This window comes from Erythranthe guttata, chromosome 9, assembly GCF_056151865.1.
Source record: "Erythranthe guttata isolate IM_541 chromosome 9, IM_541, whole genome shotgun sequence".
Classification (NCBI taxonomy): Eukaryota; Viridiplantae; Streptophyta; class Magnoliopsida; order Lamiales; family Phrymaceae; genus Erythranthe; species Erythranthe guttata.
In genome coordinates this window covers 12,497,593-12,517,669 of record NC_142541.1, presented here as the reverse complement: position 1 = coordinate 12,517,669, position 20,077 = coordinate 12,497,593, and the positions used below count along the sequence as shown (strand labels likewise).

Below are 20,077 nucleotides of genomic sequence, written 5' to 3'. Positions count from 1 at the left end.
TCTTAGCAACTGCATGGTCATTCCTTAACATCACAATATACTATGGAACTACCGAACTAGGAAATAATTGCACAATTTAAATGTTAGATATTTGGCATCATCATAATGGCGTCGTACGTGGGAATTGCATACAAGATCACGTAGTGCGCATGATGTCCCTAATTCATCTATTCGGAGAGAACGTGCCAATGCTAACAACCTCCCACCTCGCGGAGGCTCTGGTTTGCAACTTCCTCCTCGTAATTAGGATCCACCTCATGAGGTCCAAATAAATCCCCTGCAAGATCCATCACTCCCTGCTCCTCGAACGGTTCAAATAACTGAAGAGGCCCTCCAACACATGATTGCGGAAGCTTCAGCTCGTGCTGCCACTGAAGTAGTGGCACAATACATCGCCACAATGGGAGTCAACGCTCCCCTTGCATCTCCACCTGTGCCACAACAACCTCCACCGCCAGCGGATACCGCATCCACCTCAAACCCTAGGTCTCTAATGCAACAATCTACTCATCGCCAAGATGCACGAATAGGGCGATAAGACCCACGTTCACCTTCAAGAGGCAACGCCTCTCGCCAACGAGTTCCTCCACACAATGGTGGAGATGATGAAATTAACAGTCAAGTATCTCGCTCAAATCACCTCCCCCACATAGATAATCCCATTGGTGGAAGGGCAATACCTCCAATAAGGCGCAGTTCCTTCACTGTCGCAATAATCAATGAGATACTACCCCAACGGGTAAAGTCTCGAGTCTACCGCAGTTCGATGGAACTAGCGACCCACATGAGCACCTTGAAAAGTTCTACGCCATGGCAGATCTATATGGTCCAACTGACGCGGCGATGTGCAAGATGTTTCGCGCAACGCTCTTCGAACGAGCATTGAGCTGATTCAACTCCTTGCCCACTGGGTCAATTGAAGCTCTCTCCCAACTAACGGATCGCTTCACCTACCATTTCACTATCAACAAAGAGTACGCTAAGACTCCCACGTACCTCTTCACTATCACCCAGAGAGAGGGCGAAACCCTCCGCAACTACATTCAACGATTTGTAGAGGCAGCTCACGAAGTTCCTCACGTGGGAGGAAGCATGCTCTCTGGAATCATTTAACAAAACTTGAAAGAAGATAGATTCAAGGAATCTATTGCAGGAAGACCTCCAACCACTCTGGAAGAGCTACTAAGTCGCGCTGAGAAACACGTGCGCATCGAAGAGGCTTCGGCCCTCCCTCCTCCCAAGAGGAAAAGAGATGAAGATCACTTCAACGCCCGACGACAAGATGGCCGACGACAATCGTCGACATCTCATTGACAACCTCCTTCCACATCCCTGGACTTCCAATGATGCCAATGACGGTTGGAGTCTCTCGAGCCCATAACATTGTTAGTGATCGCATCATTCTAAATTGAGGGGCTATCCTACCTTAAGGATGATGCATCCCCTCACCTCTCTACATCAATTGGACGAAACACCTACGTCATCTACTTAGTACAAGTTTAATTATTTCGAGCGATTCGCTTCCTACTTGTTTAGTCACATTCACCTAAAGTAGGCTTGTAACCTTCACTCTTTCAAGCAATGAATAAAACAAATTATTTCCCTTACACTCGTGTTATTGCTCTACCACTACATAATTATTAGCTCAAGTCAACATTAACCTTGAGAACACTTAGAGATGTTATGATAATCTATATGGCCTGGTCAGCTTGATTTCATAAACTTCTCTATTTTTCTTCATTGGGTCCTACATTTAAAACGTGGCCACGGTCTTAACATAGTTACGACCCATGAGGTCTAACAAGGGGCACGATCCTCATCAAAAAATCTTGAGAGACTGATCCCCTCATCAAGTACATCACGCACAATACTAAATGTAAAAACATACAAGCAACGCGTCAAACCAATGACAATGTCGTATAATATAAAAGTCAAAAGAAATAGTAGTGGGCAAACCCATATACTCCAAGTATGAAGAAAAAATGAAGAACCTACAATTTCGCGCCCCTCGGGCCACGTGCTATTCAGGAAAAAAAAAAAGAGAAGTAAATCTCGTGCATAGCACGCGGCTCTCCTCTATCACAGCCCATTCGCACAGCTCCAAGTCGCGCGACCCTAATTCGCGCGGCTTCACCAACCGGCTCGTCAGCTACTTCTCTACATCAATTCACCCGCGAATTTCAACGCGCTCCACTAAATTGCGTACGGATTTTTACGCGCTTCTTCAAATCGCGCGCAAAATTTAACGCGTTCCACCGAATCGCGCGTGCTCTCCAACACATCTCACCAAATTGCGCGCGCTCTGAAACGGATAAATACAAATTCTTATTTCTCCACGCCACGCCAACTATTAACGTAACACTACAACACTGATCTACTCTCGACACGATCTGTAACTCATTCCGACATTGCCCCACATCGACTCGAGAGTGGGGGGCTTAATGATATGCCTAATTGGGCCAACCCAATGGGCCTACAATTTATTTACCTATTGGGCCACGAGCCCAATATTGAAGACCACTACCACCGCGGCCCAATTACCTTTAAATAAGGTTTGGGCCCAACAATCTCAACTAAGGTATAAATAACGATATGATTCATTTATTAAAGGCAGGCCCTATATCGAGCCAATTCTACAATTCACATTCTCTCAATTATTTCTACTATCCGCACGTCTGACTTGAGTGTCGCAGGGGTTTCCGCCGGATCAACCCCCGGCCTAGTTCACGTGTTCTCCGTTCGCAGGTATCTCAGGACCATCTAGGACGTGAGCAGTGATCCACTTTGCTCTCCCAGCTAACTCTATCTCGACTACTTAAGGTGATCTATATATAGAATCATCAGAAATATAAGAAAGAGTTTACTAGTAGTTTTATTTCTAATGAATTCTTGATTTATTGGGTTATAAATTACAAAGGTAAAGACCCTTTAAATAGATAATAAAATGACTCTTAAAACTCTTGCCTAGATAACTAAAATGGACTTTCAAACTACCAAGTGCATGAACACTAAAGTGCATGAATATGGAAATGCATGAATACTAAAGTACATGAATATTAATATACATGAATACCAAAGTGCATTAGTTTCAACATTAAATTCCGAAATCTAGCACCTTTCTAGTTAATCCCGTCTAACTAGATTCCTAAGACACTTGACTGTTCGGACAAGGAGGTTTGGAGTAGGGAGTCTCGAGAGCAAGATTTCGATTAATCTGTGTGTTAGACAGACTTGCAGCGGAGGAGGAGTGGAACCTTTCGGGCTCAACACAAGTCTCCAGATATTTTACCAGAAAGTAAAGAGAAGGGGAAAAGAACACTACTTGAGCAAGATTCAATTGGATCTTGTACTCCTTTCATATGAGCCTCGCATCAACAACAACGACCTCTGATATCAATATTGGGAACCCATATATATGAAGTAGATCTTACAAACTGAATATAGAACATATTATCACCTTATGGGAAAGGGTTCAGCGGATTACAAATCAACTAAAACGAAACAAGATATATGAAAGAACGAACTTAAAACAAAAAAGCTATGAACAACAACTCTTCAACAAATGAAGGGGCTAAAATTTTTGTTTATTGCTCAGTTTCCAGTGTCACAATCTCGTCTATAATCCATTGGTACTGGCACCAAAACCATCCCAACATAGAGCACCAAAATTCGAAAATCCTAAATTGGGCAAAGTCACTCAGACCTTGACCTAACTCTCTCACCCATAACCCAATAACCTTCCAGTGTTAAACTCTCGTGTTTCTCCCACTAAGAGGTGGATTTCACTCACCAAAGAACGAAGATCTGAAGAAACCAGATTCAAACTTCAAATTGTAAGGTGTTTTTTTCTCTCTATCTCAGAAACTCACAATAGGCAAAGTAGAATGGTCTCAAAATGAGGTAGTTTAGGTACAACCATCGTTATTGTCATCGGAAGTATTGGTGGAAGCAGACAAGAAAAATTGAATGTGGTGGTACAACAAAAAAGGAGAAAGAGAGAAGACAAAAAATTAAGGCAAGACATAGAGAGGCGAAAGTTTAAATACCTCAATTGAACAGTGAGATAAATGGTCAGGATCAAAGTGAATAGCCTTATAATGGTTTGACCGAACTAGTGAGCTTCGTTCAGGTGAAGATGAATAAATGGACTGGATATAACTTAATCCATTGGGTCTAAAAAGTTCAACAAATCTCCACCTGGGACCAAGTGGATTATTGAAACATTTTAGGCATGGATCATCGTTGTTGTTTTTAATATGTTTGATCACACACACTCAGTTCAAGCATATTTTGGTTTTTACAATCACAAAGAAAGCACGGAAATCACACATATACTGATTTTTCAAACAGAAAAGGTACCCAATCAGTCACAAAAACTGCACACAACTAGAACCAATTTTCAAGTTCGACAAAATTTGTCCAATATTTTTAAACAAGAACGCAAAATTCTCAATATAAAGACATTTTGTGTCCATATTAGCTGAAATAAACTCAAATGGGATTTCCTCAAGACCAATTAATCATTTTCCCATAATATCTTGAGTACAACGAAATTATACATCAATATATTTTGTTCGTTCATGGAAAATAGGATTTTTGAACAGCTAAATTCCAGATTAACTATCAAAAAAAGACTACCACCGTTTTTTTTTACCAATAAATCCAATTTCAGAAATCAAACCTTTTGTCAAGTTGTTTCTTTTAAAGCTTTTGTTGCAACAATATACTCAGATTTAGTTTCCATTATATTATATATATATATATATATATATATATATATATATATATATATATATATATATATATATATATATATATATATATATATATATATATATATATATATATATATATATAGGGTAAATTACAAACACCCCACTGAGGTATGGTTAATTTACAAAAAAATCCCTCTTGGTTGGATAATTACATCTACCCCCAACTATGTTTTTTTCTTACACCTCCACCCTTATGGTGTCAAATTCAACATAATCATCTAGATTTTGTGGAATGTGCTCTAGTTTGTACTCGTTATGTGTAAAAATACAGTTTCTGATGGACCACAATCTGATATATACAAGCCAAAAAAACACATATTATGATCATCTTGCTTCAAAATGTAGAGTTCGAATGGGATAAAACGGGTACAAAAGTGATAATATTCCATATAATCTCGAAGATTCCACTAAATTTGAGGAGTTGAGGGGTGATTGTAATTATCTAAACAAAATGGGGTTTTTCGTAAATTGACCATACCTCAGGGGTTGGTTGTAATTTACCCTATATATATATATATATATCAAATTAAGTTAGTGATGGGCACACGCTTGATTATGTTAGTTTTAACAGAAAATTGACGGAATTGACTAAAAGTGTTGAATTTTTAAAATATAAGGAAACTTGAGGGACGAAAACTGTATTAATTTTATTTGGGAGTGCTGCTTGTTCTAAATCAATATAATCAGCAGCAAAAGCAGAGAGAGAGAGAATGAATATGAATTGAATGGGAGATGGGAATCACAGTATGTGGGGGCATTTGCCGCTTCTAGTGAGAGCCAACTCCAAAGATTCCGTTGAGTACTTACTCCAAGCCCTCTGGCGCACCCGCCGCACCGGCCTTGACTCCGCCGACCGCCAAATTTTCCGAGATATCCTTCAACTCCCCACCGATTCCGACCTCGACCCTGTAAGTATATATATATGTATATATATATTTCTCTCTCCCCTCTTGATTTAATGCCTGATATATATCTGTTCATATTGCGCTGCGTTTTTTTGTAAGGAAGAAGTGAATTTCCCTGTTTAGTTGCTAAATCATTGAGATTAATTTTCTAATTGATTGGATTTTTGAAGAAGATTTTCATCAAATGCTGTAGCCCTAATTTCTTTTTTGGGGCATGAACTTGTAGCTTGCAATGTCTGCTGCTGCTGCTGCATAAATACCTCATTTCTTTAGGTCTCGTTTGGTTTGAGAGATTAGCCATGATTAACTAACTAATTGGATTTTGTTTGGTGTTTGGTATCTCCGATAACTTGCCGGGTCGACCCGCAAATATTATGTTATCATGGCTTATCTTGCCTTCTAGGCAATGTTTTTTATTGGATCATCGAAGGTTCAATAATATAATTGAGTTTCATTAGATTATTTAATCTTATCTTGGCAACCAAACGAGGCCTTAAATGCTAAATCGTAAAGGTATACGGTTACACAGTAGGAGTATGCATTTTCTGTAAAAAAAATTGAGATAAGTGATTCGGAGAGTGCGTTATTAAAAAGAAAATTACAATAATAAGATGAATATTGTATAGGAGGGATATTGCTAGTCGAAACGGTAACCAAGAAAATTTACCGCCTCTAGGAAAACTACGCCGATTTATACAAGGTGTGTGGTGGTTGAGTGGCTGACGTCCTTCAAACGTTGTTGTAGCCAATGAAATCTTTAACAGAGTCATTTAGAGGTGTCAAGATATAATTTGTCCACCGTCAGTCCTTTGTATTGACAGGGTAAAGCCAAATCTCGCGGACTAATCATTTTGTAAACGTTGCACGATTGAGTAATTGGTGTATTGCCCTTTTTCCATAGGACTTTTAATAATTCTTTCAAGATTTTGTTTGAGTCAGTTAGCTTAGAAGATTATGCTTCCATCGTTTTGGGAGGTTCGATATTAATTAATAGATTGAATATTCGAAGAATCAAAATTATTCGTTCTTGATGAGGAACACGAGAGAAGGTTTCTATAAGTTTTCCCAAGTGGTCTTCCTGAAATTACCGCATACACGTTTCAGTAAACAGAAATTCGAGAACTGGTATAAGATAAAATCTCCATCTTTCTTAATTCTCACGAAGATTGAACCGGACATTGCTCCCGCTATTGATGAAGGGTTTTCTTCCCTGGTTATGGTTATAGCTTTTGTGACCACTTTATTCGTTATTGTTGAAGTTCAAGAAAATCGCCTTTGGTAAAGATTCTAAGTTTCTGGTAGTACAGTTTTCTAAATAGAGGAGGATGAAATTCATCTAAAACCGGAAATTAACCTTACAATTTTTTATTCTTTTAAATAAAATAAAAAACCATTTAAAGAACTAGTGGTATGTTTAAAGAACCTTCCATATGTGTAGCTTTCAGCTTCCGAAGAATGAAAGTAGGGCCCACTGGGGTGACATTCTACTCTGATTGTGTTGTGTTTACTCGATAATAAATACATAACAACGCAGCCCAGTTTTTGAATTGTCTAACATGACACTGTTTTATTGAAAGACTTTGACAAATTACATGTTCGTGTGTGGCTTAAGATGGGGTATAATTATTAAAAAAAAATCTATTTTTATTTTCAGTTATTAGTGTGCTTACGAGTATTGATCCGAAGGTGCGTTTATGACAATGTTAACAAAGACGAAATTCAGAAATTGTTCCCTTCCGAAGTCCTGCCTGAATTGCAGAGGTTATTGACACTTCTACTCCAAAAGTTCCAAAGAGAGTGGCGAGAGGATATAGCAAATGACGAGGTGAGATACTTTTAAGTTTAGTGTAACGAAAGTAAACTGCAAATTATTCCAATGATAAATACCTTTAAAATAATTACGTGTCTTCATTCCGTTATTTATTTATTTTACCAACATAATTCTGTGTAGGTCATCTTGCCCCGTTTGAAATCAATGACATGGAACATGGCAAATCAGAATGTCGAACAGACGGAGCCTTCGGCTGTTATTAACTTGAAGGTACTTTGGCCTTTATCATGAGATATACGTTAAAAAGAAAAAAAAAAAAAAAACAACAAAAGGAGCTTGTTTGACTTCTGCAGCTTCAGAATGATGGTCAGACGAACTTGGGCGAAAGAGACGTGAAATTCCAGCTGGCGAAAGATACTATGGAGATGATGTTGAAGTCCATGTATTGTATAGAAGACCAGATGGCTGAACCTGTAAGTCTCTTCTTGCGTTGTGACTGCAGTTGCTCTCGTTTTTCATATTCCTATCCGACGGTGTTTTTTTTTTTTTTTTTTTCTCGTCAGGGTGAAACACAAGAGAGACACGTAGTTCATAATTCTAACGTGGCTTAAAAGCATCCAATGAGAAAGGTGAAGCCGTAATTCATTAATTTGTTAGATAATGTTTAAGGGGCGTTTATTTGCAATTCGACACTGACAGTTTGGTTTCTATAATTTTTTTCGTTTACTTTTGTTTTTACCTTGTGCAGTTTACCTCAGTTCACTTTTACATTTGAGGTGCCTCAATTGTACTTGCGCGATCTGCGATCGGTGTGGCTTCAGGTGCCAGGTGGCGCTTCTTCGACCCTGCTTCCGATCTTTGGGAGATTTAGTAGTCGTTTTTTTGCGCTAAACTTTAATCAATTATGTTTAATGTTATGCTGGTGGCACTTGTTTCATATATATACTTCAGCTCAATAATTTTGCCTCTGTAATTTCCTTTTCTTGATTCTGCCTTTTGTTTCATATTTTTATTTTTTTATTTTTTCATTTGTAATAGAATTTGTATTTATAATTAACATTATTTCATAATTAAAACTTGTCTACACAGTAGATGAATCAAATCAACATTATTTCATAATTAAAACTAAAAACTGAATTTTACAAAATAATTAAGTTACTCGAACTCAATTTCAACAATTAATCAAAGTCTAAAAACTACAACTGTTTGAATTCAAAAAAATCAATGTTGGAGACATTTGATTAAAAAAATAAATTACAACGACATCTTAAGGTAAAGTCAATTTTATGAAAACCCCCCTCATGTTTTAGAAATTATATCCAGACCCCTACAGTTTGTAAATTTCTTACATCCACCCCTACAAAAGGGCGTTAATGTAATAAATTTACAAATTTCAAGGGAGTATATGTAATTATGAAAAAGTGAAGGGTTGTTTCAAAAATAGACCTAACCTCAGGGGACGGTTGTAATTTATCCTAAAATTAAATAGCAGAGTCAAACATTCCAAAGTCCAAAGCTGTAGTCGTACGCATACATACATATCTTGTTTATATAATAATAATTAATAATTAATAAATTAATAATTAATTCCAATCAATCCACATTTCCTGACCCCCGGCGCCTAATGTATCAAATCAAGGCGGCCTAACCACCATCAGGATTGATTACAGCCCCTAACCAAACACCCCCCCACCCCCACACACGGCCTTTTACATTATCCCTATTCCGATTTTCTCCAATTCCCCAAATCAATTAATCAATCATATATCCCCAATTTCAATCGAGAAAAAAAAAATGAACACTCGGAACATTTGAACTATTCGATTTCAACCTCATCTCTCCCTCCCCTAAATCCCAAACCCTAATTCTTCAATCGATCTACACACAGATACATCAACAGGGGGAGGAATTGATCGGAAACCGAAGATGGCGGCGACGTTCCAAGGCCAGGATAAGGTTTTGGCCACCGCGCAGCGGATCGTGCAGTCCCTCGGCAGCAACTCCTCCGACACGGAGGACATGCTGCTCATCCTTTCCGCCTTCGACAACCGCCTCTCCAACCTCTCTTCCTTCGTCTCCTCCGACGACAATCCGTCCTCCTCCGCCGCCGCCGCCGATGCGGCGGCGGCGGCGGCCGAATCGCAGCCCTTGGATCCCCGATTCCTCGAGGCCGAGCGGGTCATTTTGAACGACGACTATTCCACTGAGTATTCCGACGAGTACTTGCTGGCGGTTGACGAGATGATTCAGTTGACCGAGGAGTGCAACCTCAACGCCGTCGAAGCCGGCGATGTTGTCATGGATCGCGCCGTCAGCGCCCTGCAAATCGGTATGACTCGATTGGAGGAAGAGTTCCGCCACGTGCTGATCCAGAACACCGTCCCCCTCGACACCGACAGGCTCCACCGCTCCTCCCTCTCCTCCTCCGCCGCCGCTCTCGCGATCGCCGCCACCGAATTCTTCAATGATGATGCCAGCGAGAGTCTCGATGACCTGAGCAGCGGGCGGTACAGCCGTCACAGCCATGGCAGGGGTGTGAGCTTTGGTGGGGATGACATGTGCCTTGAATTGATCCACCCGGATGCTGTGATTGAGCTGAGGGAGATTGCGGATCGGATGATCCGATCTGGGTACGAAAAGGAATGCTGCCAGGTCTACTGTAATGTCCGCCGTGACGTTCTTGATGAATGTATGGCGATTCTTGGGGTGGAGAAATTGAGCATTGAGGAGGTTCAGAAGATTGACTGGCGGACCTTGGACGATAAGATGAAGAAATGGGTTCAAGCTCTTAAAGTAGTTGTCCGAGGTCTTTTGTCAAGTGAGAAGCATTTATGCGAGCAGATTTTCGCTGGGTCTGATCTGATTAAAGAAGTTTGCTTTCTTGAAGCTTCGAAAGGTTGCGTGATGCAGTTGTTGAATTTCGGGGAGGCTGTTGCTATAGGGAAGAGGTCTGCGGAGAAATTGTTTAGGATTCTTGATATGTATGATGCATTGGATCAAGTTCTGCCGGATCTACAGGAGCTGTTTATGGACGAAGATGCTGGTGATATGGTGTGCAGTGAAGCCAAGGGATTGTTGGATGGGTTGGGTGATGCTGCTATCGGGACTTTCGTGGAGTTTGAGAGTGCAGTTCAAGGGGAGACTTCTAGGAAACCTTTACCGAATGGCGAGATTCATCCGCTGGGTCGATACGTAATGAATTATACAAAATTGCTTGTGGATTATAGAGGGACTCTCAATTCACTTTTGGAGAATGTGGAGGCTGAGTCGGGCCAGCAAGCGAGGGAAACTACCGATAATAATGCTGATGTTGAAACCCTGTCCTTCATTGCTCGCCGTATGTCGGCATTGATTACATCTTTGGAGTCAAACATTGAGGAGAAATCGAAAATGTACGATGATGCTGCATTGCAGTATGTATTCTTGATGAACAATATACTCTACATTGTGCAGAAAGTGAAGGACTCCGATCTGCGAAAACTCTTGGGTGATAACTGGGTTAAGAAACGCAGAGGACTGGTTCGGCAGTACGCTACACAGTACCTAAGAGCGTCGTGGAGCAAGGTCTTATCTTGTTTGAAGGATGAAGGAATAGGTGGGAGCTCAAGTAATGCATCAAAGGTGGCGTTGAAGGAGAGGTTTAAGAATTTCAACGCTTGTTTTGAAGACATTTACAGGATGCAGACAGCCTGGAAGGTTCCGGATCCTCAGCTCCGCGAAGAACTTAGGATATCCATTTCCGAAAAAGTGATTCCAGCTTATCGCTCGTTTTTGGGAAGGTTTGGAAGTCACCTGGAAAGTGGGAGGCATGCAGGAAAATACATAAAATACAATGGCGAGGATTTGGAGGGCTATTTGTTGGATCTGTTTGAAGGAACACCCCTTATTCTGCACCATCTAAGAAGAAAAAACTCCTAAAAGTTCACAAGACTCGGGTGACAGGTATGCTTTCTGGTTTCATCGAGGAATAGTGCGAGACTTTGACTTTCAGCTTGGTGATGTATTTATGTCTGTCATGTTGGTTGGATGTGTGTTGAACGCAAATTTTGTGAAAGATATCCTCACCTTTTTATACTGTAATAAAATTTGTACATTCACCTTGTAATATGTGTGGAACTGAATATGTATCGTGTATTTCTTTCATGAATACCATTTAGAGTCGGACTGGATAGTAGCTTGGCATGATTTGTCCTTTTTTTTCGTTTCTGAAAGTTGCTCGACTCAGCTTCTTATAATCATTTGTATTACTGTGTAAGACTTTGACTTTTGTAGACTGGTCGTTTTTGGTGTATGAAAATGTGGTTTTATCCTGAATTTCCTAGCCTAGTAGGATAGTTTCGTTCTTTCTCGATTTTTGGGATTTTTATTGTGTATGGAGATGTATAAGTCGTATATGCTTGTTTTGTGTTGAAGAGAAAGAAGAGGAGGAAGAGGAAGAGGAAGAGGAGATTTCTTTTAGTCTGATCTGTTTGTTGTGCTATTGAGCGTACACCAATGTCTGTCGAGTCGGTTGTCTCTTTTTGTCGTTTCTTTTATGCACTACCGGGAGAAGTGTTACGTCGTTTGTCCCGTTTTTTATGCAAACGGCAACTACTCCAACTGCTCTGTTTGTTTGTGGAGAGTGGAGAAGAATATACCCTGTTTATCTTCAGTTCCTTAATGATTTCAAACGTTGGCTTCGATTGGCTGTTTGCTTTATTTTATGTAGAAACTTTCGGTCTTTCGGAATCTTCTAGTAATGGAATTTGATTCCTGGTAAGTAGCTAGTCAAATGGCTTATTTGCTTTTATGGTGATAAGGGTTCGATTTTGAGTATGCAGACTATTGCGCTATAGCTCCAGTTTTAAGTATATCCTGTTAAAAAAAAAATCTCATTCTCTCTCGATTCATCTTCCTATTTCATGTCTTCTTTTTGTTCGTATCGATGTCCAAGTGATAGGTATATCTCTCTCTGGAATCTTCAGCAATAGAGTCTGTCTGTCTGAGATGCCATTTTTCTTCTCTCTTCTCCTCTAATTAACTCTCCAGAAAACTGAATTCGATTTCCAATCTTAAGGTAAAGTATATATAGTCGGTGGAATAGGATTTTGGACAAGATGTTGTTTTTCGTATATTATGCTCCCTCATCCTTTCACAATAACCGTCACTTTAGAGAAATATTTTTTTTCACTTTGGTATTTCAATTCTGCATTTTTTTTTTTTCCTGTTTACCCATATTTATTCAAATCTAATATTAATTCTCTCTATCATGTCATTAAACAATCAAAAGGTTATTTTAGTCTTTTAATGTGTTTTTCCTGAAATCGAGAAACATTTATTGAAATTCTTAACAGTTGTGCAAAACTGAAAAACGATAATTATTTCGGAACGGAGGAAGTATAAATAATTGGTTTGGAAAAGATGCTCAAAATGTCACGGAGGATGGTCGCGCTAACTTATGTGAAGCCGAATAAAACCATCTTGTTATTTTGCTTTTTTTTTTTTTTAAATATATTTTTTATATAATTGACTAATTGAGGGTAGTGATCGAAAACTATTTTTGGTATTTTGCTTGGATTCGGGACGAGTATTCCAAATTTCAATCGAAGCTGAATATATAATCGTTTAAGTTTGTTCAAGATTTCAATGGATTTTGATAAGCAATTGAGTTGCTTTTTACGAGCTGAACACAAATTGACATCAAACGGAAACATGTGTTCAATGTTCATTAATCGAGTTCAAACGAGCTTTTTGGAGATTAGTCTTGTATCAAGTATCGAATAAGTCTTCTAACCATTTTACGAGACGCCCACATTAGTTTTAAATCGACATAGGGGTAATCAAATTCAAATAAGCAACTTAGTTAACCATCTTGATGAAAACAAAGTTCAAATTCTCTGCCAGAAGAAAAAAACACGATTTCTGTTATAAAACAAACGTAAGAAAAGGGCATGATCGAAACAACGATCTAATATATTCGATCAAACAAAATCAAGCAAACTCGATGATTCAATCATCTAATGGGCAAGATAATTTACAATGTGGATCTACTTTTTTTTTTCTTTTTCCCGAATATATATGGATTCGATTTCCACGAATTGGTAAACGCTGATCGATTCTTTGCAAGAAAAAGCTGACAATGTAGATAACAAATTAAGAATCTTCCAAACAAAATAACATGGTCCTCAACAAACTTTTAAGACACCATTATTAGACAAGACAAAAATCAACCTATACTTACAAGAAAAAAAGTCTCACATCAAAACACTTTCGTTTCGAAACACGTATTTTATTTTCGAAAAAACACAAAGTTAGATATATAGCAAAGTGAGGTCTTATTAGACCCGGCTGTTGGCAGGCAGGGGCAAGACCCCATCGAAGAAATCCCCAAAATACCCCCGAGGCTCGTGCACGAGCTTCGATATTATGTCCCTCAGCGTAATAACTCCTTCCAAACTTCCATCTTCGTCCACCACATAAATACGGTGGATCTTCATAGAATCGAGTTTCGTTATAACTTCTTTTAGTGTGTCGTCTTTCTTGCATGTGACCATACCGCTCAGAAACGGCGACTCGTTTTGATGCTCTTCTAGATACCTTCTCACTGTCGTCACAAAGTTCTTCGCAGTGATAGATCTGTATTATTAAAAATAGTGACAAGTTGAGTGGAATATCTAACGAATTATTTGAGATGATTAGGACTTAAGATTATCGATTAGTATATACAATCAACCCTACACATGCACTTCTTTAATTACTATACGTTTTTGCACACATACATCCACATGTAAGCCGTAAAACCTATGGCGGTGTGGCATCTACAAGTCGGGCATAACTAGGGGCGAAAGTCGGACGGATCGGAAAATTTCGATTTTCTTTTTCAGAAGTACAAACTACTTCAATTTCCAATTCCGAAGATTTCGGAATCTAGAAATCCATTTTGATTCCAATAGTTTCTGAACTTTTGGAATTTTGGAAACCACCCAAGTTCTAAAAAGTTTCGGACTTTTTGCGAATGAGTTGAAGAAACGGGCATAGGAAAAGAAACTAAGGCCTTTTGTGAATAAAATAGCAAAGAGAAAAAAATATGATAGACTTTTAACTCCTCAACATGGCTCAAAAAGTAAAAATATAATTAAATGTTTATTAATTTGCACTAACTAAAATAAATAAACATTGTTCATAAAAGCATAAGCGTATTTTCGGAAAAAAAGATATAAAATTTTGGAATTACTTCGGAAATTAAAATTGGACCGGAAATCAGAAAGTCCAATTATTTTATATAATTCCAATTCCAACATTTTTTCTTTTGGAAAAAATGGAAACTGGAACAAAAAAAGTTGTTCTAAGATCGGAACTTTTCGAATCGAAACCGGCGGAGATTGGAAATCAATTTGTAAATTTCACCCCTAGTCCGAATAATCTACCTAACAAATCGTTGTCAGTTCACTGTCAAGTGTTGACTAAATTAAGCTGCAACCCTTATATATTTCAACTACTATTACGAAGAAAGTAAATCGAAACATTTTTTAAAATAAAAAAAGGTTAGTGGAGAAATATAATCGATACAAAAACCTGTATTCATTGTAGATTTCCGGTGCCATGAGAAGGAATTGAATATCTCTAATGCTAATATTACCAACCGCCTTACTTCCGCCACTTGCAACCACCGGTACACCTCCAACTCCGTTCTGCCTCATCAGTTTAAACGCCTGCAGTACAGGCTCGTCCTCGTACACCTGCGCACGCCAAATTATAACATCACATAAATATATACACAACAAAATTCAATTCACAAATCACTAAATAATAATATGTATTTTTTATTGCCGGTTAATTAATTACCTTGACTATGTGGCTGGATTTCATTAAGGGAAGACCTAATTCGAACAGCTTTTTCGAACCCCAGCTTTCGAACCAATGAAGGCCGGCACATTCTTCGAGCATGTGTATAACGGCGCTTTGAGTGATGATGTTGTCGACTTTTGCTTCACCTAAATCAACGACAGGAACACTCTTCATTCTGTACTTGGACAGGAGTAGGAGCATTGTTAAGAACGAGTTGGCCTTTTGCAACGCGAGAAACGGGGCCCACCGGAAAGATCCTGATATATCACCAACCTGTTTGTTTATTCATTTATTAAAACACACACACTTAGTTTAGGAAAGAAGGGTTTGGTGCAGCGGTGGAAATCGAACGGATCAGATCAGAGTTTGCACTTTCCAAAAAGAATCCATTTTTTTTCGGAAGTGAAAAATCAATTCCAATTTTGTTCCAAAAAAAATAGAAAAAACGGAAATTGGAATAAAAAAAACTTGTTCCGAAATCGGAAATTTTCCAATCGGAATCAGCGGGATTCGGGAATTTTCAATTTTTCGGTTACCAGCAATATAAATTACATAATAATATTGATATTATAACTGTATTTTCGAAAATTAAAATCGAATAGGAAATTTGAGTCTAATATGTATTCCAATAATTCCGTTCCTCAAAAGGTAGGAAAACGGAAATAAAAAAATTCGGAATTCGGAATGAAAAATGCTGTTCCAAAATCGGAATTAGCACTTTCGGGGAAACATTCCAAATTTTTTTGGAAGTGAAAAACTAATTTCGGTTCGATTCCAAAAAAAATCAGAAATTGGAATGAAAAAAAATCGAAAAACATTTCCAATCTGAATCGGCGGAATTTGCAATCTCCGAATTTTTGGTCACCTATAGTATAAAAGATATAATAATGATGATATTATAAGTATATTTTTTTGGAAATTAAAATCGAATCAGAAATCTGCATCTAACACGAATTTGAATTCCGTAAAAAATATTGAAAAAAATCGAAAACCAGAACCTTGGGAATTCAAAATGAACTTTAGAATCGGAATCGGCAGAATTCAAAAATTTGTTCCAATTTCCACCCCTAGACTTTATGATAATGAGTCGAAATAGGATAAAAAAGAAAACCTTAGTGTTTTTGTAGAAGTCAGAGGAAGTAAGAGTCTCGAAAAACTTTCCACAAGTAGCAGTAGGAGAATCCGGGTGCATGCTTTTAAACCTCGGTGAAGACATCCCGCTAGCGGCTGCCGCTGCAACTGCCGGTCCGATATCATCCCCCGACCCATTCATGGCCGAATCAAACGCTGAACTACCTTCCAGCTTTTCCGACTGACACAACACTTATCAAAATTACATCTTCAACATAATTCCCAACAATTTAATCTAATCCAAGATATATGTATGCATGAATAATTCGAAATTTCAAGAAAACCTGATGTAAGATCCACACAACAATGCCAGCAAATTCAACGACGCCTATGTATCTGTCGATCCAGCTGGCATCTTCGGGCGCTTTCACATCTACGACGGGAGCACTGAGTACTTTGTGACGTGCAAGTAATTTGACAGCTTCCGCTAGACTCGTGTCCGAACTTATTTCAATAACTGCCCAATATAACGAAAGTAAGTTCCAACAGAAAAACATGTCCTCATACAGCCTCGTTTGGTTGCCAAAATAGGATTAAGAAAAAATAAAGGTTATTTTGAAACACAATTGTATTATTAATATTTCCGGGTCGACCCAGAAGTTATTGGATAATCTCCCCAACCAAACGAGGCCTCCAGTATATTAAAATTGATTTGGAGGTACTAACTATCTTTAATACTAGAGAGACAAACATAAACCAAGTAGTGTGTTCATATAATTGCGAACAAGCAATCGTCCCATATTAAATACAAGGACAAAATACGGCAACCACTGAAGTTTGCTCAAATTACGAAAAAACCCCTCGTGTTTGGGTACTTACAACCAATCCTCAACTAAGTGCTGTCTTACACGTCCACGTGTCAGATTTACCTACTGAAGGAGGGTTTCTTTAGTAAGACAATACATAGTTAAGGGGTGGTTGTAATTATCCAATCAGGAGGGGTTGTTTCGTAATTTGGGCGTGGCCGTAATTTCCCCTAATTATAATTAATTTCCTTCAAATCTGAGTCAATTTAATCCCCAAATTCCCCCCAAAACAAATCCACCCCTTTTAAGTAGATGATCCAAAATTAATTTTCTTGATCACATAATCAACTCACCAAATACACACACACATAGAAAGAAAATAACAACACTAGATACACAAATACAAACCCATAATCAATTACGTCAGAATTACTTCATACAAATATTAATCATTTGTGTCAGATTCAGTTAGCATCATAAAGTGTGAGTAACAGAATTAAACACGAGACAACCAAATTTAATGTAATTATTCAAATCAATTATCTGAAAAATCATAGATCAAATTCAACAAAAAATTAAAAAACCTTGTGATAAGGGAGCATGGGGAAAAGCAGAAACAGGGATGCTTTCAAAACAAGCGTTGAGCTTATCAGTAGGGCTGAGTTGTGGCTCTTGTACATCCCACAGATCTTCAACTTGCATACCCAGTTTCGCTTCCGGGCTTCTCGGCGTTTCACTTTCCTCCATAACCATCTCTCTCCACTTTCTCTCTCTAAAACAATCTCTTCAAATAAAACAACTATCAGCTGGGCGGGGGAGAGTTGAAAGTTGACGGAACACCGAAAGAAAGAAACAAACCCCAATCATATGCTCTTTACAGTACTAGTGGAAATAATAAAATAATGCCTTTTTTGTTCCGGTGCTACGCGGGTGCGTGTTAGTTTCTGTGGGCAGGCGGTTGACGACAGATCCTGGTCGTGGAAAGGCGTTGATCTGGTGACACGTGTCAGAGATGGAGACGATGAATTTTCGGGTCTGTGTTTGGTTCTTATCCGTTGGAGCTTCTACTTTGAAGCTCTGATCAGTTATCCGATTTTCCATCAGCGCCACTTGCAATTAACAAACATATTTTATTATTTTTCTGATGGCTTTAGATTATTTCTTAATTATTTTATAATTTGGTTCATATCATATTCATGACTCAGCTTCTCTAGATATTTTTAAATATGAGTTGGGGTGTTAGGCCAAAATATGATTGATCGAATAACTAAATACTATATAAATAAGGGGTTATGTTTTGTTTATTCTATACATTATATTATACATGGGTAATTTACGACAAAACCTCTCTGATGATGCTAAAGTTAGATCACCTTAGAGAGTTGAATTATGATGAGCTGGAAGAGCATAGTGGATCACTGGCTCACGAGGTTGATGACCTTGAGATACCTGTGATCACAGAACAAGTAAACTAAGCGGGGGTTGATCCGGCGGAAACTAAGCGGCGCGCGTCTGGCGCGTGTGCTACACGCGCGCATGCTTTGTCAGCACTTTTGCATTTTTTTTTATTTTTTTTCTCTGACGCGCGCGCGCCTCGAGGAGAAGGTTGTGTGGCTTGCGCGCTCGGCTTGGATGTTGGCTTGCCTTGGCTTGGCTTCTTTGTTTTTTTTTTTTTTTTTTTTTTTTTTTTTTTTTTTTATCTTCTTCTTTTTTCTTCTTTTTCTCATCTTCTTCTATTTTTTCTTCTTCTTCTTTTTTTATTCTCATCTTCTTCTATTTTCTTCTTCTTTTTCTTGTTTCTTTTTTCTTCATCTTCTTCTTTTTTCTTCTTCTTTTTTCTTCTTCTTCTTTTTCTTGTTTCTTTTTTCTTCATTTTTTTTTTCTAGGTGGTTGATGTTCACCTCTTTGGGGATGTTCTATTTCTTGAGTAGGGAGATTATATTCGTCTCTTGAGATGGGATTTGCACCCACTTGGGGTTGAAAGGTAAGGGTGATGACCACCTTGAGATGGGGATTTTCTATTTTTTGAATAGGGAGATTATACTCGTCTCTTGAGATGTGATGTGCACCCACTTGGGGTTGAAAGGTAAGGGTGATGCCCACCTTGGGATGGAGATTTTCTATTTTTTGAGTAGGGAGATTATACTCGTCTCTTGAGATGGGATGTGCACCCACTTGGGGTTAAAAGGTAAGGGTGATACCCACCTTGGGATGGGATAACCCCTTACTTTAGAATGAGGCGCTCGAGATCTATGGTCTGAGGTGGATGCGCACGGTTGTGTCATTGCTTAAGTGGCAACACGAGTTGAAACTTTCGCGGTCGTACGCTGAAGGTCCTTATCGGTCATCTGAACCGTTAGAGGAGCAAGTAGAAGTTGATCTTGTTGAAGGTTCGGCGATCATACGCTGAAGGTCCTCTTCGGTTATCTGAACCGTTCGAGGGGGGCGGAAGTAGGCCACCAAAGAGTCGATGACCCATGGCGAACGAAATGTTTTGGGGGCACTGTAAACCCCCAGGGAGTCGATAACCCTTGGCGAACGAAATATTTTGGGGGCAGATGTAAGCCCCCAGGGAGTCGATAACCCTTGGCGAACGAAATATTTTGGGGGCAGATGTAAGCCCCAGGGAGTCGATAACCCTTGGCGAGCGAAATGTTTTGGGGGCACTGTATACCCCCAGGGAGTCGATAACCCTTGGCGAGCGAAATATTTTGGGGCCAGATGTAAGCCCCCAGGGAGTCGATAACCCTTGGCGAGCGAAATGTTTTGGGGGCACTGTATACCCCCAGGGAGTCGATAACCCTTACTAGCGTTGAAGGGCCTCCTCGGTTGTCTGAACCGATCGAGGGGCGAGAAGAAGTGGATCCTGTTGATGATCTAGTGGGACATCACGAGGAGGATCTTGTGGTGGATCCCGAGCAT

At 39.0% G+C, this 20,077-nt stretch overlaps 3 protein-coding genes across 4 annotated transcripts; 2 read left to right on the top strand and 1 right to left on the bottom strand.

The window, feature by feature from the left end:
* Positions 1–5,346: 5,346 nt before the first annotated feature.
* Positions 5,347–8,469, top strand: LOC105974143 (uncharacterized). Of its 2 annotated transcripts, none has more exons than XM_012999214.2 (6): positions 5,347–5,683; positions 7,335–7,505; positions 7,632–7,721; positions 7,805–7,924; positions 8,015–8,080; positions 8,200–8,469. In XM_012999214.2, exons 1-5 carry the CDS (start codon positions 5,501–5,503, stop codon positions 8,060–8,062), a joined length of 612 nt encoding a protein of 203 aa, XP_012854668.2. In that variant the 5' UTR covers positions 5,347–5,500; the 3' UTR covers positions 8,063–8,080; positions 8,200–8,469. The 2 variants fall into 2 exon arrangements, with proteins under 2 accessions (XP_012854668.2, XP_088679042.1); XM_088822916.1 differs by having other exon boundaries at positions 5,460–5,683; positions 7,811–7,924.
* A 654-nt stretch (positions 8,470–9,123) lies between these two features.
* On the top strand, positions 9,124–12,210 carry EXO70F1 (exocyst subunit exo70 family protein F1). The gene is made up of 2 exons (XM_088822915.1): positions 9,124–11,393; positions 11,865–12,210. Exon 1 carries the CDS (start codon positions 9,378–9,380, stop codon positions 11,367–11,369), a length of 1,992 nt encoding a protein of 663 aa, XP_088679041.1. The 5' UTR covers positions 9,124–9,377; the 3' UTR covers positions 11,370–11,393; positions 11,865–12,210.
* Positions 12,211–13,549: 1,339 nt separating this feature from the next.
* On the bottom strand, positions 13,550–18,371 carry KING1 (SNF1-related protein kinase regulatory subunit gamma 1). Its single transcript, XM_012999136.2, has 6 exons — positions 17,740–18,371; positions 16,694–16,866; positions 16,390–16,590; positions 15,276–15,551; positions 15,006–15,169; positions 13,550–14,066 (listed from the first exon to the last, which is right to left on the bottom strand). Exons 1-6 carry the CDS (start codon positions 17,906–17,908, stop codon positions 13,769–13,771), a joined length of 1,281 nt encoding a protein of 426 aa, XP_012854590.2. The 5' UTR covers positions 17,909–18,371; the 3' UTR covers positions 13,550–13,768.
* Between the last annotated feature and the right edge of the window lie 1,706 nt (positions 18,372–20,077).

Excerpts from the sequence above, each read along its gene's own strand:
- LOC105974143 (XM_012999214.2), top strand. The coding sequence starts at position 5,501 with ATGGGAGATGGGAATCACAGTATGTGGGGGCATTTGCCGCTTCTAGTG. Across the intron at positions 7,722-7,804 it reads CGGCTGTTATTAACTTGAAG|CTTCAGAATGATGGTCAGAC; the intron begins GTACTTTGGCCT and ends TGACTTCTGCAG. Across the intron at positions 7,925-8,014 it reads AAGACCAGATGGCTGAACCT|GGTGAAACACAAGAGAGACA; the intron begins GTAAGTCTCTTC and ends TTTTCTCGTCAG.
- EXO70F1 (XM_088822915.1), top strand. The coding sequence starts at position 9,378 with ATGGCGGCGACGTTCCAAGGCCAGGATAAGGTTTTGGCCACCGCGCAG.
- KING1 (XM_012999136.2), bottom strand. The coding sequence starts at position 17,908 with ATGGTTATGGAGGAAAGTGAAACGCCGAGAAGCCCGGAAGCGAAACTG. Across the intron at positions 15,552-16,389 it reads ACTTCTACAAAAACACTAAG|GTTGGTGATATATCAGGATC; the intron begins GTTTTCTTTTTT and ends ATAAACAAACAG. Across the intron at positions 14,067-15,005 it reads GAAATCTACAATGAATACAG|ATCTATCACTGCGAAGAACT; the intron begins GTTTTTGTATCG and ends TTAATAATACAG.